Source organism: Engystomops pustulosus, chromosome 10 (assembly GCF_040894005.1).
Source record: "Engystomops pustulosus chromosome 10, aEngPut4.maternal, whole genome shotgun sequence".
Classification (NCBI taxonomy): domain Eukaryota; kingdom Metazoa; phylum Chordata; class Amphibia; order Anura; family Leptodactylidae; genus Engystomops; species Engystomops pustulosus.
In genome coordinates, this window is record NC_092420.1 from 76,078,272 (window position 1) to 76,095,044 (window position 16,773).

At 40.8% G+C, this 16,773-nt stretch overlaps 1 protein-coding gene across 1 annotated transcript in view; it reads right to left on the reverse strand.

Moving 5' to 3' along the window:
- Nucleotides 1–16,773, reverse strand: part of NMNAT2 (nicotinamide nucleotide adenylyltransferase 2) — a 44,159-nt gene that overhangs the window by 3,873 nt on the left and 23,513 nt on the right. The window contains exons 3-9 of the mRNA XM_072128691.1: nucleotides 6,855–6,922; nucleotides 3,784–3,862; nucleotides 2,438–2,564; nucleotides 1,748–1,828; nucleotides 933–977; nucleotides 745–821; nucleotides 500–601 (exon numbers count right to left, since the gene is read on the reverse strand). Of these exons, the coding sequence (XP_071984792.1) occupies nucleotides 500–601; nucleotides 745–821; nucleotides 933–977; nucleotides 1,748–1,828; nucleotides 2,438–2,564; nucleotides 3,784–3,862; nucleotides 6,855–6,922 (579 nt within the window). The remainder of the gene's footprint in view (nucleotides 1–499; nucleotides 602–744; nucleotides 822–932; nucleotides 978–1,747; nucleotides 1,829–2,437; nucleotides 2,565–3,783; nucleotides 3,863–6,854; nucleotides 6,923–16,773) is intronic.

Here is a 16,773-nt window from a genome sequence, read left to right on the forward strand (position 1 = left end):
TGGAACACCCCTTTAAGTATATTGGGGCACATTTACTTACCTGGTCCAGTCTGGATCCCGCGGCGCGTAGTCCGACGAGGATTCGGGTCTGCCGGTATTCACTAAGGTCGTGCGCCCGATATCCAGCAGGTGTCACTGCTGCGCCGAGGTCCGCCGGAGTTCACCATCTTCTTCCTGGTGCATGTTAGTGCGTGATCTTGCGACACAAATCGTTTTTCAAATTCCGCAGTTTTTTTTCCGTCGGGGTGTCCGATGACCTTGCCCCCCGATTTCTGTCGCATGAAAGCCGGCGCAACAATCAGATCGCGTGCGCCAAAATCCCGGGGCAATTCGTCGCAAAATAGAAATATTTGGGAGACCTGATGAAAGTGCGGCGTTCGGACCCTTAGTAAATGAGCTCCATTGTCTCAATGTCCAGAAATGGGAAAGAACCATAATAATGTGTTGTTGCTTGGAGAAACCATTGTCTTAGTAGTCAGTAGGTAAAAGCAGGACACACCTTGTATTTACGGAGCACAGATGAGTGATTCATGATTTGCTCAGTGTCTGTCCCATCACGTGGCACAACCACAATGCCAAAATCTCCAACAATCACTTCCATCTACAAGGAAACAAACAATACAATGAGCAACAAAGAAATCCAGAACACTGATCACTATCTACTTATAACTCAACACGTCAGTCATACGAGGAAGGAGAATGAAATTAGAAGGGGTTGTAGACAACATAAGGAACAATACTCACATCCGACTCATTCCAGAGGCCAGGGATACAAAATGACTCAAGCAGGTCACTACCACACAGGAGCAAGATCCGCAGCTCTGGGTAGGAAGGACAGCAAGTGTATGAATGAGAAGACCAATGTCAATAGTATCATAGAGATCCACCTCAACACTACCAACCCCACAACACTGCCTCCTACTGGCACTCACCTATTTCTTCATATCTCATGACTGTGCCCAAGTTTGCATTCTCATCTGTGAAGAACAAGAAGTTATTCAAGACCAGATACTAGAACCATTATTGCTAAAGCCATCTACGGTGTCCCCTTTATGACATCCATATGTCCCTTATGGGCTTTATGGACTGGGGTTATGCTAATGACAGAATCTTATTAGCAGGGCCGGCGCCAGCACTGGGCATACGGGGGCAAGTGCTGGGGCCCAAAGCTACTGGAGGAACCCACATAAGGCTATATTCGTGGGGGTGAGGGGGGCTGTATCTAATGAATCCATAGGGGAGCTTTATATAAAATAACTATGAGGGGGCTCTTTGGGATCATAAACTAGGGAATATTTTAGGGAACAGGAGATTGAAATACAGAATAAAGAACATCTTCTGTCCATCTGAATACAGACTACCTTCCCCAAGTAGGTGGGAAAGTAAGGCTGGACGTATAGATTGCTGCGCATTCAGCCGGCATCTATAATCCCTGACCCCATCACAAAATGCAGACAAAGCTTGGCCAATGGGGTGAGGAGTATAAGATCCCCAAAAGTTTCTGTCACATATTTTATTGTAGGTTTGCGGCACTGTTATATGTACATCCATTACTTTTCATTGTACCATAGCCCAGTTGTTTCATTTATTGACAATCCAAAAACAAAACAGAAAAGAAAACTTTTGAAGCAGCTGCAGGGACCTCTATGGGACACAGAAGGTACAGCACAGGATTCGTTGTTTTCATTACCATGCACAGTATATACGGCATATTTTGCTAAACCTCATAACTTGTAATCTGACTTACCCACAAAAGTGACACGTTGCAGATTGGGGCGGACACAGCACATACGACTCAGTCCTTCTCCAACTTTTCCCAGAAATCTCACTGACAGAACAATAGAACAATCACCCAGTTACAGATGGAGAATCAAATACAAATAAGATGCATTAAGCTTTTAGAGTTTCAAGCTTTTTCTATGGTTTGTACTTTATTTATTTTCACTTTAATACATTATTCAATCTAGAGTGCACCCCCCCCCCCCATTGAACAGTATAAGGGCCTATGCACACGACCATCTGGGGGCCGGCGATATGCGCACAATTTGCGGGCGTTTTACAGCCTCCCTGCTATCGCAGACGGTTATGGTGACCAAGCCGGGCACTCGCCTTTCAATGGAGAGGGTTAGGGCTGAGAAGCGCTCACGGGTGCTATGCCCAGGTACAGCCTGGGTGAAGGGTGAACATATGGCGACGTGTAAGAGGCCTAAGCCGCCTGCACAAGGCCTTGTGTGCAATACAGGGGAATACAGGTATGTATTGCACAAGTGAACATGTACGGCCACAATATGGACAGTAATAGGTCCTGCTCAATAATTTGCGCACACCGTGCTTCTCCTCACCGCAACCATGCACAATTGACCTCTGTAGCGGCCATGAGCGTGCCTCACAAACTGGCCATGTCCATGAGACCTAATCCAGGGGCCCAGATTCTTACCGGCAGTGGGCTTGTTGGTGAGGTTGTTGTTCTGATAGACGGGCTGTGTGGGCTGGTTCAGGGTCTGAGAAATCACTGGTGTGACAGATGGGGTGTTCACATTAGACAGGATACAGCCAGTTACCCTCTGGAAAGAAATATTAGATCTATTTTATTAGTATTATGTATATTTTTTTCAATCAGTGAATCAAGATATAGGGGCTCATTTACTAAACGCCGCACTTTCGTCGGGTTTCCCGAATATTTCCGATTTGCGCCGAATTGCCCTGGGATTTGGAAAAACCACGGAATTTAAAAAGCGATTTGTGTCGCAAGATCAAGCACTCTGGCAGACCTCGGCACAGCAGCGACACCTGCTGGATATCGGGCACACGATCTTAGTGAATGCCGGCAGACCCGAATCCTCGTCGGACAACGCGACGGGATCACGACTGGAGCGGGTAAGTAAATGTGCCCCATAGTGTCCTTGTACAATTTGTAGCCCCCGGAGAGGTGCGAAACGTGTGTTGGTGTCCAATTGGGTCCATTTCACCACTATGGGTAAGATTAGCCGATTCCTGTATACAATTAATGTTACTTACTCATCCGGGTGCATAGGTTGGGTTACTATCCCGGATAATCGAGCACTTGCTCTTTATTTTGATCTTACTTTGCCCCAGGTTGTTTGTGGGATTAATGAGGAAAAATTATTAACCCCTTCATTTAATTTTTGAAAATGTATTAAAACGCCAAAAAACCTGTATAAATTAGTTATCCCCGTGATTTTACGAACCAAAGAATAAAGTAGAGGTGTTATTTGGAGCGCAGAGTGAAAGTCGTAAAAACTGAGCCACAAGAACGCACATGTCTTTTTTTTTTAATTTTTCCACATTTGGAATTTGTTTCCTGCTTCCCAGTACACAGCACAGAATAATAAATAAAATCATGGGAAAGTAAAATTTGTTACGCACAAAATAAGCCCTCACACAGCTCTGTACACATAAAAATGAAAAAGTTGTGCAATTTTGAAGGTGGAGAGTGAGAAATGAGCGGAAAAACCCTGCGTCCTTAAGGGGTTAATACCTAGAAATACCCTATGTGATGATTCCCAGTTGGACCATATATGGAATTTTCCGGAACCCTTTATCTAGAAGGAAATATGTGTGTGTAATGTTGCTGTTGTTATACTTTCAATAAAGAGATGTATTGATATTTTAGACTATTTTTGAACCAATTGTGCTCATGTTTTTCTTGGGTTTGGTTATCCTTGTACAATGTCATATCTTGAGCACAATGTTTTGCAGTGTAATAGTCATCTATTCCCCCCATACATCATCACGGAGAACACAAGGCATTATTAGTCTCACCTTCATGAGGTCTCGGTGATGCTCCAGAACACTGCATGTTGTCTGCCAAGTATCCTGGTAGCACTCCCAGGGGTCCACCCTGCAGAGAGGCAAAGTTCAGACTGTAAGCGACACAAGGAGGCACAAAGTAAATATATTCTTCATCTTCTCTGACCACAGACACACTAGTGTGTGCTCCCTCTGGTAAGATCTGCTCTTCTTTAAAGGGAACCTGTCAGCATAAATTGACCTAATAAACTACTAACAGTATGTCACATCACGTCAGCTGAACACCTTCTAGATCACGTCTATTTCATGGTCCAGAGTGGTTGCATCATCCAGAAAATCAACTTTGAAGTGACATGTAATGTGGTTGTATAAAGTCAAGGAGGAGGAGAGTTTAACCCCATAGCGCAATAAGACGTACCCTTACGTCTTACTGCGCATGGGGGAGTATGAAGAGGGCTCACAGGCTGAGCCCTCTTCATACTCACCGGGCATTAGCTTCATAATGAAGCAAACGCCCGTCGCTAACACCCGCGATCGGTGCTTGCACCGATCGCGGGTGTTAACCCTTTGATTGCCGCCGGCAAAGCTGCCGGCGGCATTAAAGAGCCGGCGGCGCGTGGGCGCCGCCATCTTGGCTCCAATCGTCACTCCCCGTGACGTCACCGGGGAGCGGCGATCCGTTGCCATGACAGCCTGGGATCACACAAAGATCCCAGGCTGTCATGATCGAGGCTATCTATTATAATGTGCGATCTGCACATTATAATAGATGGTATGCAAAATCCCCATATACTGCCATACTGTAGTATGGCAGTATATGGTAGGATCAATCAGACAACCTAGGGTTAAAGTACCCTAGGGAGTCTGTAAAATAGTAAAAAAAATAAATAGAAAAAAGTAAAAAAAAAAAATTATATTAAAAAAACATAAAAATTCAAATCACCCCCCTTTCCCTAGAACTGATATAAATATAAATAAACAGTAAAAATCATAAACACAATAGGTATCGCCGTGTCCGAAAATGCCCGATCTATCAAAATATAATAACCGTTTTTCACTGCGTTAAATCCCGTAGCGGAAAATAGCGACCGAAGTCGCAAATGGCATTTTTTTGCCATTTTGAAAAATAGAAAAAATTCTATAAAAAGTGATCAAAATGTCGAACAGTCCTAAAAATAGAAGCATTGAAAATGTCATCAGAAGTCGCAAAAAATGACACCACCCACAGCTCCATACACTAAAGTATGAAAAAGTTATTAGCGCAAGAACACGGCAAAATGAAGAATTTTTTTTCTGTACAGGAGGTTTTAATTTTTGTAAATGTATGAAAACATTATAAAACCTATACAAATTTGGTATCCCCGTGATCGTATTGACCCAATGAATGAAATAGACATGTCATTTGGGGAGCACAGTGAAAGCTGTAAAAACCAAGCCCACAAGAAATGGCGCAAATGTGTTTTTTCATCATTTTCACTGCATTTAGAATTTTTTTCCCGCTTCCCAGTACACGGCATGGAATATTTAATACCATCACTACGAAGTACAATTTGTTACGCAGAAAATAAGCCATCACACAGCTCTGTACATGGAAAAATAAAAAAGTTATAGATTTTTGAAGGTGGGGAGTGAAAAATAAAACCGCAAAAACGAAAAAGGGCCTGGTCCTTAAGGGGTTAACAATGAAGTCAGGCTCTCCTCACTTTAGAATCTCCTCTACACTGTAATCCAGACACATCACTAATCAGATCTCCTTCATTCTGAGGTGAGGAGAGCTTGACCTCATCGCTGAGCTCTCCGCCTCCATGACTTTATACAACCAATTTACAAGTCACTTCAAAGTTGATTTTCTGAATAAACACTGAACCATGAAAGAAACATGATCTGAAAGGTGTTAATCTGCTTCACAACATACTGCTAGTGGTTAATTAGATCAATTTCTGATGACAGGTTCCCTTTAAGCTTCCTATGCCCTTGCTTTAAAAAAAATCCTTTAAAAATTATGGAAATGAGCACCCATGGAGCCCCTCAGGCTCATTTACATAATGTTTAAAGGATTTTTTTTCCTTGATCCTGGTAGTTAATGTCCTTTAACTCATTAAATTATATGTAGAATAAATTTCTGAAAAGTCCCTTTGTGCCATCTCAATCTGGTCTACATGTGCCAGTCCTGCAAATTACAGTAACATCTCATAACTGATGAAGGTATAAGCAGCATCATTGGCCCACCATAGTATCTATACAGAACATATACAAATCTACTTTTAATTGCATGTAATCTGTGTTGTTTTCATCATATAAATAGGACCTTGTTGTTTTCTGTTGGATCAATGATGCTCATTATTGTGGCAGTGCCTGGGCCCACTGGAGGATCCTCTGGTGGGCCCGTCTATCCCCATAGAGCAGTGATGGCAAACCTTTTAGAGACCGAGTGCCCAAACTACAACAAAGACCCATTTGTTTATTGCAAAGTGACAACACAGAAATTTAATTTGTGATTTATACTCCCTTCTCTGTCACAGTTTTCATTGATACCAGCACCTGAGGACACCAATAAAGCAGAAAATAGTCCCAGGTAGCTCTGTCACTTTAAAATAGCTCTGTGCACAGCAAGTCCTGGGCTGTCTGGGACTGCAGGAAGATACCTGGAGTCATCTCTGGTGATGGCCTGAGTGCCCACAGAAAGGGCTCTGAGTGCCACCTCTGGCACCAGTGCCATAGGTTAGCCATCACTGCCATAGAGCAACTTGTAATATTGTGTTATTGATGCATATAACACGGTCAACACACTTAATGTTGTATGCAATTTGTTACCATCTCTTGGCTGCTGGACATTTTGGACTTATCAGTTTTTCATCGCACACAGGATATATTGTTCTATACTGTATCTATCATATCCGAATATCTTACATACTGGGTGGTGTCATTCAGTTTCTTGACATATGATCGATACAAGAGAACCAAACATTACATTACATTGTATATGACGTATAGTATCGACCTAATGTATTAGAATTTCAAAGTTGCTCCTTCTTAGAAGGACGGATCAGTTGCACCCAAATGTTCTTTGAACAACATCTTACCGAATCCAATCCGAATTCTGCACAGCCAACTGGCACATAGTCAGACGATGTCGACTTGAGACCAGACCCTAAACAAAACACATAAGAGACACATAGTTCACAAACCTAAAACGGATTCCATTACAAGAAAAGACAGAAAGATCAGCACCATAAAGAGCTTATACCCCCGTCCTGCAAATCATTTCACATTCATTTCTTTATATTTTTGTCCATTACATTTCCCATGACAAATCATATCTCACCAAAATGATTGCTGAAGAAAGAGATTAGGGATAGTAATTAAAAGTACATTGGCAGGATTACAAAGATCCTTGTAAGATGAACAGTACTGAAAACAAAGCCAAAAATGGGAAAAATATTACATTGAGATAAAGGCTGCAAACTCAGATGAACCTATAGCCTATACTATGTTGATTTAAAAATTGTCTTTGTCATCATTGGGAATCATTTCAGTACATTGTTATAATTTATTTTATATGACATGCTTCCCTGCCAGCAGCATGCAGTGAGTCCCGGGAGAGGGGTCAGCAGCCGCCTCGATGTGCTCATGCATTCTTCCTCTCCAGCTCATCATCCCCCTCCCTCCCCTGCTTGCTCAATGCACATGATAAGACAAGAAGAGGGGGGAGGGAACTGGATGAGTGTGGAGGAAAGAAGACTGACACAGGCACACAGGCTGCAGCTGACCCCTCCCCAGGGACTCACCGCATGCCACAGGCAGGGAGCCAAGTAATGTAAAATAATGTATTCTAAACTACTGAAATGATTCAGTATGATGACAAAGGCATAGGTTATAAGCATATCATAGGCTACAAAATGACATTCCTGGTGACAGGTTCCCTTTAATAGCTGGTCCCAATTTTACATCATTGGGACCTACAAGTCACCTCAGCAGGGGGTCAACTTCCCAAGGACCTTCTTCTATAAAAATGGTTCTCATTCTAGCCTTCTATAATTTTAAGCTCTTTTGATCGGGGCACCTACTCCTATTTTTTTATATGACCATGTCATTACTCTGTAATAACTTATTTTCTCTATTTATGTATCACCATCATATTAGGGATAATGGGGTACATATACAAAGATTATTATTATTATTTATTATTATTATATTCATGAATAATCATGTTAGTGTCTACAACCTGGGACTTGAGACAAGGGTTTTTTTCTACCATCAAAATTGAGCATGATAAACCACTTACTCATACATCCAGGCAACACAACTGTGGTAATCTTCTGATATTCATGGCATCCCTTCTTCTAAAATGAATGTTTACAATTATGCTAATGAGTCTAAAGGGCTTTTAATGGTGTAACCAGATCCCCTCCATGCAGTATCTTCACAAGATGTTACAGTGTGCAGGAGGAAAGGGGGGCAGGGAAATGTAACAGTGTAACAGCCTATGAAGCTGCAACATTGGAGGCTCTCAAAACACCCCAGGTGGATATAATTTTAAAAGGAAGGAGGCCATAGATATATAAGAATATACTATAAGAAGATTTCCACAGTCACAGTGACTGGATGTATGAGTAAGTGTCCCTGGTTTATCATGATGGATTTTGATTGTAGATTTCCTTTAATAATTTTTTATGGTATAAGGATAAACTTATGGACAAACCTAAATAAGAAGGAGATCTAGAAATAACTGAATCCATCTGAGGAGGAGGAAAGACAGAGCATCAAAAATGAAAGATAATCAATGTGAAGCTCTGCACGGAGACGATATCAAGACTGGAGGACATTAAAGGGAGCTAAAAGCATGCGGAGCAGTGGGGGAGGCAGCCGGGCTGACTGGGGGAGAAGTACATTAGAGGAAGCTGAAGGCAGGAGGAGAAGAGAACGATAGGTTACAACCAAAAATAACAAGCGCTAGATAAGAATTGTCTGAACTGGAGAAGCGTAAAATAGCATAGAAGACAATACAATGGGATGAATAAGATGGAATCAAAGTGCTGATAATTGTATCTTTAGTAGCATCAAAAGAAAGAGGAAGAATATGAAGGAGAATTTACTGCTGTTATGGATTCTGTATTTCTATTAATTAGGTTAAATTAGACAAAATCTACAGGTATTTAAGAATTGTCTGCACCACAATTGTGTATATTAACTGAAAACATTATTAAAAGTAACAATGGCCCAGATTTATCAATATTGAGTGCACGAATAGTGGAGCATGGTACAGTAATCTGGCGCACCCCGCACTGCTTGCAAAGTGTGCACCATCCTTTTTTTGGTGCGCCTTTAACATACAGCGTGCAACACAATTCTGTTGAGTCGCTGTATTAAATGTGTTGCAAACATTTACACTATCTCTTTAGGTGCACATTTTTTCTGTCTTGCTGGACACAGCGCAGCCGCAGCACAAAACTACCGCAAACACTTCTTATGTATGTATGTATATATATGTATGTATGTATATATATATACAGTATAAGCCGACCCAAGTATAAGCTGAGTCCCCTAAATTTACCACAAAAACCTAGTAAAACCGATATTTTTTACTCGAGTATAAGCCGAGTTATAAGCACATATTTTTGTGCTGAAAAACTAGGCTTATACTTGAGTATATATGGTATATATACACGTGTCTATATATATATGTATACATATATATACTGCAAGCAGTTTGCATGTTCTTATATTTGTTTTTTTATTTGCCAAAAGAGATACAGAGAAATAGATACATGATTTACAGCTTGAGGAACAATACATGAAAATAAACATGTTACAAAAACAGTATCTAGTGACCCTGGCCCACCACATTTTCTAGAGTTTTCCTCCCATAACAGAAATATAGGCATTTATCACAATACAACTTCTACCTATAAAGAAACTTATACATGTGCTGATAAATCAGTATCTAATTACATCAATAACAACACTTTGGTTTCATGGAGGGTGGATATTAATGACGTTTAGTAAAAGGATATATAAAAGCTGTATGCACTAGAATCCTCTAAGATCTAAGATCCTCTGTATGAAACCAGACCATATTCCAAAAACATGATGTTCTTATATTTGTTATCCATGGCCTCCTTTTTTGTAATCAATATTGAAAATTATGCTAATGAGGGCGTGGGCTGTGGGGTCGTTACCAGAGCCTCTCAATTCTGCAGAATCACAAGGCTGTTACAATAAGCAGAATATGTCTCACCCAACCCCTTGCTCACTCCCTCCTTCCTCTTACCGTGTAATCTAGCAGCAGCCGGAAGTGCAGGGGGAGACCTGCTCTGCTCATTGTAACAGCCTTTGAAGCTACACCACTAAGCGGCTCTGGAAACACCCATTATAATAATTATAAAAGTTGATTTTAGAAGGCAGGATGCCATGGATAACAAATATAAGAAGATTAACACATTCACGGTGCCTGGATCTATGAGTTAGCATGATGGATTTTGATGGTAGATTCCTTTAAAGGCAGGAACACCACCTAAACAAATAAAAAATTCCACCTTCAGTGTGGTGTTTGCAGGTTTCATACCCATTATACCAGAATTACTTCTCTCTTTATAACCAAATTGTGCCCTAGAACTAAGGTTTTCCGAAAAGGCACAATACTGATCTGGATTATTACTCCAACTAAAAGTGTCATTTTCTTTGCTGTAGAGAGGATTAGGACAATGGTGTCAGGATTTATCTTCTAATATCCACACGTAGCCGAATCATCATTCATTTGCAGTATTAGCACTATCACAGTCATAAAATATACATTGCATGTAATGAAAAGTCACCCGCGGTGGAATAAAGCACCGCTCTAATAGGAGCACTGACAAGGAAAAGATGTTGTGATAAATGATGACCTCAATGCTTAGTATATTGTTCTATGGTATTGTGTAATTCAGCCATCGCATCTGATCCTCCTAAAATTCTATGTAATTTAAGCAATTACCTGTGTTATAGCCCACTGGGAATCTGTGAGTGGTATTAAAGGGAAACTGCCATGACTACAAGTTCCCTATAGATTGAGTTATTTGTACAATGTCCTTTTATAGCTGACCTATTGGCAAAAGCAACGCATACAAATCATGCAGTTTGTATACAACCCTTGGAGAGAGGAAACTTAGCCGAAGATGGGGCCTTCCGCTTAAATAGTGGCTGTGCAGGATTCTCCTCTACAAAAAAAACTTGAGAAATAGTCCCATGGGTCAGGTAAAGGGCATAAGGAGGGAAATACAAACTATGCCTTTCCTGATTGCAAAAAAAAATGTTAAATGTACCCCTCCACTATGTACACAACTTGGCAAAATTCTGTCCATTATGTAACTAATAATAATAATAATTATTTATTTATATAGCATTCATCTGAGAATAGTCATGTGACTTCTCTAATGGAAACTCTGACTTTAGGAGTGCCAGGAAAGGTGCCCTCTCACATACTTGTGAACCATACTGTAAATATGTTATAAATCCCTAAAATGAGAAAATCCGTTCCAGAAGACATGTCTCTGCATGTATATTTTGCTTGTGTTTTTTCCTGCTTTGAGAGCTTCAGCCTTTCCCTGTTTTCACCATGCTGCCCTCTGTGTATATACATATATACAGCTTCCTCTCACTGCTCTAGCCCATGCTCATGACATCACCCACTGTGTCTCTCTTTTTACTGCCCATCCTCACTGACACACACAGGAAGAGGGAGAAGGAGAGTCATAATCTCCTTCTGCAGCTTCTCCTATTAATCAGTGTTTAGACATTCAAACAAAGAGTCACAGAGAGTCTGCACACTGTACAAAGGTAAGTAGCAGGAATGCTGAATCACTTGAGTAACATTCAGGGATTATCCACAAGGCAGGAAAGGCACATTGGCAACTTAAGCACCTTTAAGTTTTCATTCCCCATTAAATAACAACACAAAGAAGAGGAAACAAAAACCAAAATGTGGAAAGCATTAAAAAATACTTTATTAGATCGATTTAAACAAATCCATTTAAAAAGACAACATGCACAGAATGTTTTCTTTATTGTCTTTTTAAATGCATTTGTATTAAATATCATCTATAAGTGTTATATCATGCTTTTTACATTTTGGCTTTTGTTTCCACTCCTTTGTGGTGTTATTTAGTATCTGTTTAATTTGGTGGGTGTACATTATTACTTGTATCAGTGTTCATTCCCCATTAGATAACAATTATGGAGCATCTTTCCTTTAACTCTGTTTTGTACTGGTTCTCTGTTATGTCTCCTAAAACTGTATTCATTAATTGACAATGAGGCATTCCCACTGGCATTGCCAAAGGGGTGTGTCCCTTCATAGTCTGTGCTGATTGGTGAATGTCAAAAAGAGTACTGATATGCCTTCAATTGATAAAATCCAATTATTCATTTATTCATGTTTTGTAGGAGGAATAACAAAGGAACAACACGACCGAACAGGGCAGTGTTATAAAAAGTCTATTCAGGTGACATTTGCTTTTGGAGGTTATGCTGTTTTCCAGCTAGCTTAACCCCTTCCCGACATTTGACGTAATAGTACTGCATCGCGGGAGGTGCGTTCCCGCAAAATGCAGTACTATTACGTCAAGCTTCTGGCGCCGGCTCCTGAACGGAGCCGGCGCCAGAAGCTGCGGGTGTCGGCTATATGTTATAGCTGACACCCGCCTCTAACACCCGCGATCGGAGATTACTCCGATCGCGGGTGTTAACCCCTAACACGCCGCGGTCGCGCTGACCGCGGCGTGTTAGAGGCATTTAAAGTTAATTACAGTTGAATCGGACCCCCCCGCGGCGCTTACCGGGGGGGTCCGCTGCTCCGATCGCAGCCCCGGGACTGCCGGTGCCCGGGGCTGCGAGATCTTCCTCCGGAAGCCGGGTCCGTGCCTCCTGGCAGGACCTGGCTGTAAGACACTGGGCATGCGCAGCATGCTCAGTGTCTTACATTACACAGTGCAATACATCTGTATTGCACTGTGTAACCTGTAAAAAAGCTTGAACAAGTGATCAGAAGATCACTTGTTCAAGCTTAGATGTCAGGAACAGTAAAAAAAGTTAAAACAATAAATAAAGGTTATTTACAATAAAAATAAATAATAAAAGAAAGTGAAAGTCCCCCCAAACACCACATTTCCCTTTACACAAGTAATAAAGTATAAAAAACACTAAATCACAAAAAAACCCCACTTATTTGGTATCGCCGCGTCCGTAACAATCTGTACAATAAATCCTAATCATAATTGGACCCGCTCGGTGAACGTGGTAAAAAAAAAAACCCAAAAACTTGCCAAAAATTAAAACTTTTTATCAAATTGCTTTACAAAAAATGTTCTAAAAAGTGATCCGAAAAAGTTACAAGCACCAAAATGATACCAATAAAAAGAGCAACTTGTCACGCAAAAAATAAGCTTACAACCAGCTCCGTTAACCAAAAAATACTATAATTATGCCGCTATAAAAATGGCAATACTAAAACAAATGCAATTTTTTCTATTCTAGTTTTCCTTCAATAAAATTGGACAAATAAAAATAAAACTATATAAATGAGGTATCACCGTAATCGTAGTGATCCGTAGAATAAAGATAATATATTATTGTTATGCTACAGTGAACACCCCCCCAAAAAAAATGCTAAAAATCCAAAACAAGAATTGATGATTTTATTTTCCTCCACACGTAAAAAGTTAATAAAATTGCTTCAATAAGCTAAAAACCCACTAAAATTAAGCTTTTTTTTACAGTGCATCTCGTCTCGCAAAAAATAAGCCCTTATTTGTCTAAATTGCTTAAAAAATAAATAAAGATTGTATAGCCTATTCCCAACGAGCGTTGTTATAGAACGGTGCGGCGGGTAGTGACTTGCCAACACCGGTCAGGGTAAGACGGCGGCTGTTCACTGATCGGGGTAAGACGGCGGCTGTTCCTCACAGCCATCCATCCTGCCCCATGGACCAGAAGGGTTACGTCCTCCCCACACCCCCCCAGTTTATTATCGCTGCTATTGGCTCATCAATTCAGACGAGCCAATAGAAGCGAATTTACTTATGACGTCAGTAATACCGATCACCGTGTCTGTAGACACGGTGATCGGGGCAGGGTGGCGGCTGTTCCTGAAAGCCACCAATTGTGCCTTGCGGTCCAGAGGGGTTTTGTTGCCCCCCTCTGTCCATGTTTGCCGCTATTGGCTGGTCGATTTGGTCCAGCCAAAAGCAGCAATATTCGTCACAATGGGCATCGCTAGGGTGAATAAGAGCAACACTTGGCGATAATTTCCCTACGAAAAACGAAGATATGGTACAAAAGCGCTGGCCGTGCACATTGTACAGATGATGCTGTACAACTCTTACGAGCTGTTCCAATGTGCATGTCCTGCCGTATCATTTCTCCGTTTTCAAGAGGAAGATATTAGGAAACTAATATTGGGACAAGAAGGACGGGGCCCCAGTACCTCTGGTTTAGATGTTCCTGTGTTTTGCCAGGACAGCATTTTCCCGGTGAATTCTGCTGCTTCTAAAGGTAGGACTCAATAAAGAGTTTGTTCCAAAAGAGGAGTAAGGATGGACACTATATACTAAGGATGGACACTATATACTAAGGATGGACACTATATACTAAGGATGGACACTATATACTAAGGATGGACACTACATACTACTAAGAGACCTGCGACAACTCCAGAGTGACAAAAGTTTAGTTGGTCCCTTGATATATTCTACCTCCTTATACACTAGACATTCACAATTCACGCCCAACCTATTGTGAATTAATTTCGGTAAAATGAATAATAACAACTGTTATGTCCCGTTGCTCCCTATACCCCTCCATTATTTCATAAGGGGCGCCACATAACGGGCACTGAACTTTCCAGAAATAATTGAAATTTCCATCTTGGACTCCATTGCACATCGTATTTGGAAACCACCTGTATGTTCAAAATGCTCATTTCACCACGTGTATTACACTACACCACATATTACACCTTGCTATATTCCCCAAGGGGTGTACATTCAACAATTAGGGTCACTTTTCGGGTTTTGCTCTGTTTTGGTACCACTACGGCTCTCCAAATGTATCCTGACACATATGAAGGATTTCTGTCAAATTTGGCCTCTAAAAGACAAACCTCCCTCTTTTCCTCTACTGTGTGCCCATAAAGCATTGTATATGCACATGTGGGGTACTTCTACACTCGGGAGAAATAGTTTTACACCTTTATTGGGGTTATTTAATATATTATCCCTTGTGGCTTACATAAATTAGGGGTAAAGTGACATTTATAGGAAAATTTTCACCTTTTTAATGATTAGGGCCTAATTGGATCATTCACCTGTAGGGGCAGATACATATATTACACATTGCAAAATTCTCTAAGGGGTGTGCGTTCAAAAATTAGGGTCACTTTTCGGATTCTTCTCTGTTTTATACGACTAGGGTTCTCCAAATGCATGTCAAACATTTCTGTCAAATTTGGCTTCTAAAAGGCAAACATTCCCCTTTCCTTTTACTGTGCGCCCATACAACATTTTATATACACATGTGGTGTACTTCTACACTTGAGAGAAATAGGTTTACACATTTTGGGGGGTTATTGCATTTTTTATCCCTTGTGGCTATATAAAATTAGGAGTAAAATGACCTTTATAAGAAAATGTTCACCTTTTATCTATATAAGTCCTAATTAAATCAAACACCTTTACGGACAAATACACATATTACACCTTGCTAAATTCTCTAAGGGGTGTACTTTCCAAAATGGTGATACTTGTTGGGGTTCCCCTCTGTTTTGGTACCACTACGGCTCTCTAAATGCATCCTGACACATGTAAAGGATGTCTGTCAAATTTGGCTTCTAAAAGGCCAACGCCCCTCTTTCCCTTCTGAGCTTCACTGCGTACCCATACAACATTTTATTTGCATGTGTGGGGCAATTTTATACTCGGGAGAAATGCTAGTACACATTTTTTGGGGTTGTTTCATCTTTAATGCCTTATGGGATACAAAAATTAGCCGTAAAAGTGACTTTTTTGGGAAAATGTTCACCTTTTTCCTTTTAGGGACCTAATTGAAGCAAACACCTGTAGGGGAAAATACACATATTACACCTTGCTGAATTCTCCAAAGGGTGCACTTTCCAAAATGGTGACACTTGTTGGGGTTCCCCTCTGTTTTGGTACCACTAGGGCTCTCCAAATGCATCCTGACACATGTAAAGGATGATTGTCAAATCTGGCTTCTAAAAGGCCAAAGCCCCTCTTTCCCTTCTGAGCCCTACTGTGTACCCATACAACACTTTACATGCAAAAGTGGTGCAGTTCTGTGCTTAGGAGAAATAGTTTTACACATTTATGGGGTTGTTTCATCTTTTATCCCTTGTGGCTTACAAAAATTTGGGGTAAAAGTGACTTTTTCTAGAAAATTTTCACCTTTTTTCCGTTTTGGGGCCTAATTGAATCAAACACCTGTTGGGGAAAATACACAAATTACACGTTGCTAAACTCTCCAGGGGGTGTACTTTCCAAAATGGTGTCTCATGTTGGGGCTTTCCTCTGTTTTGGTACCATTATGGCTCTCCAAATGCATCCTGACACGTGAAAACTTTTTCAGCCATATTTGCCCTGCAAAAACAAAACAACGCTCTTTCCATTCCAAGTGCCCCCCTGTGCCCGTACAGCAGGGTACAGTGACAAAATGGGTATTTGCATACTCAGGAGGAATTGCCCTCAACATTGTATAATGCATTTTCCTTTTTAACCCATTGTGAAGGTGCAAATTTTAGTGTTCAATGAATCTATAGTAAGATAAAATTACATTTCTCTAATTTCACTTTCATTTATCTTTCACCCTCATGAAATGCTCATAGGGTTAACAAAATTCCCAAAGGTTGTTTTGAATATTTTGAGGGGTGTAGTTTCTAAAATGGTGTCATTTGTGGGGGTTTCCTGTCATGTGGGCCTTATAAAGTCACTTCTAACTAAACTGACCCTCCAAAAG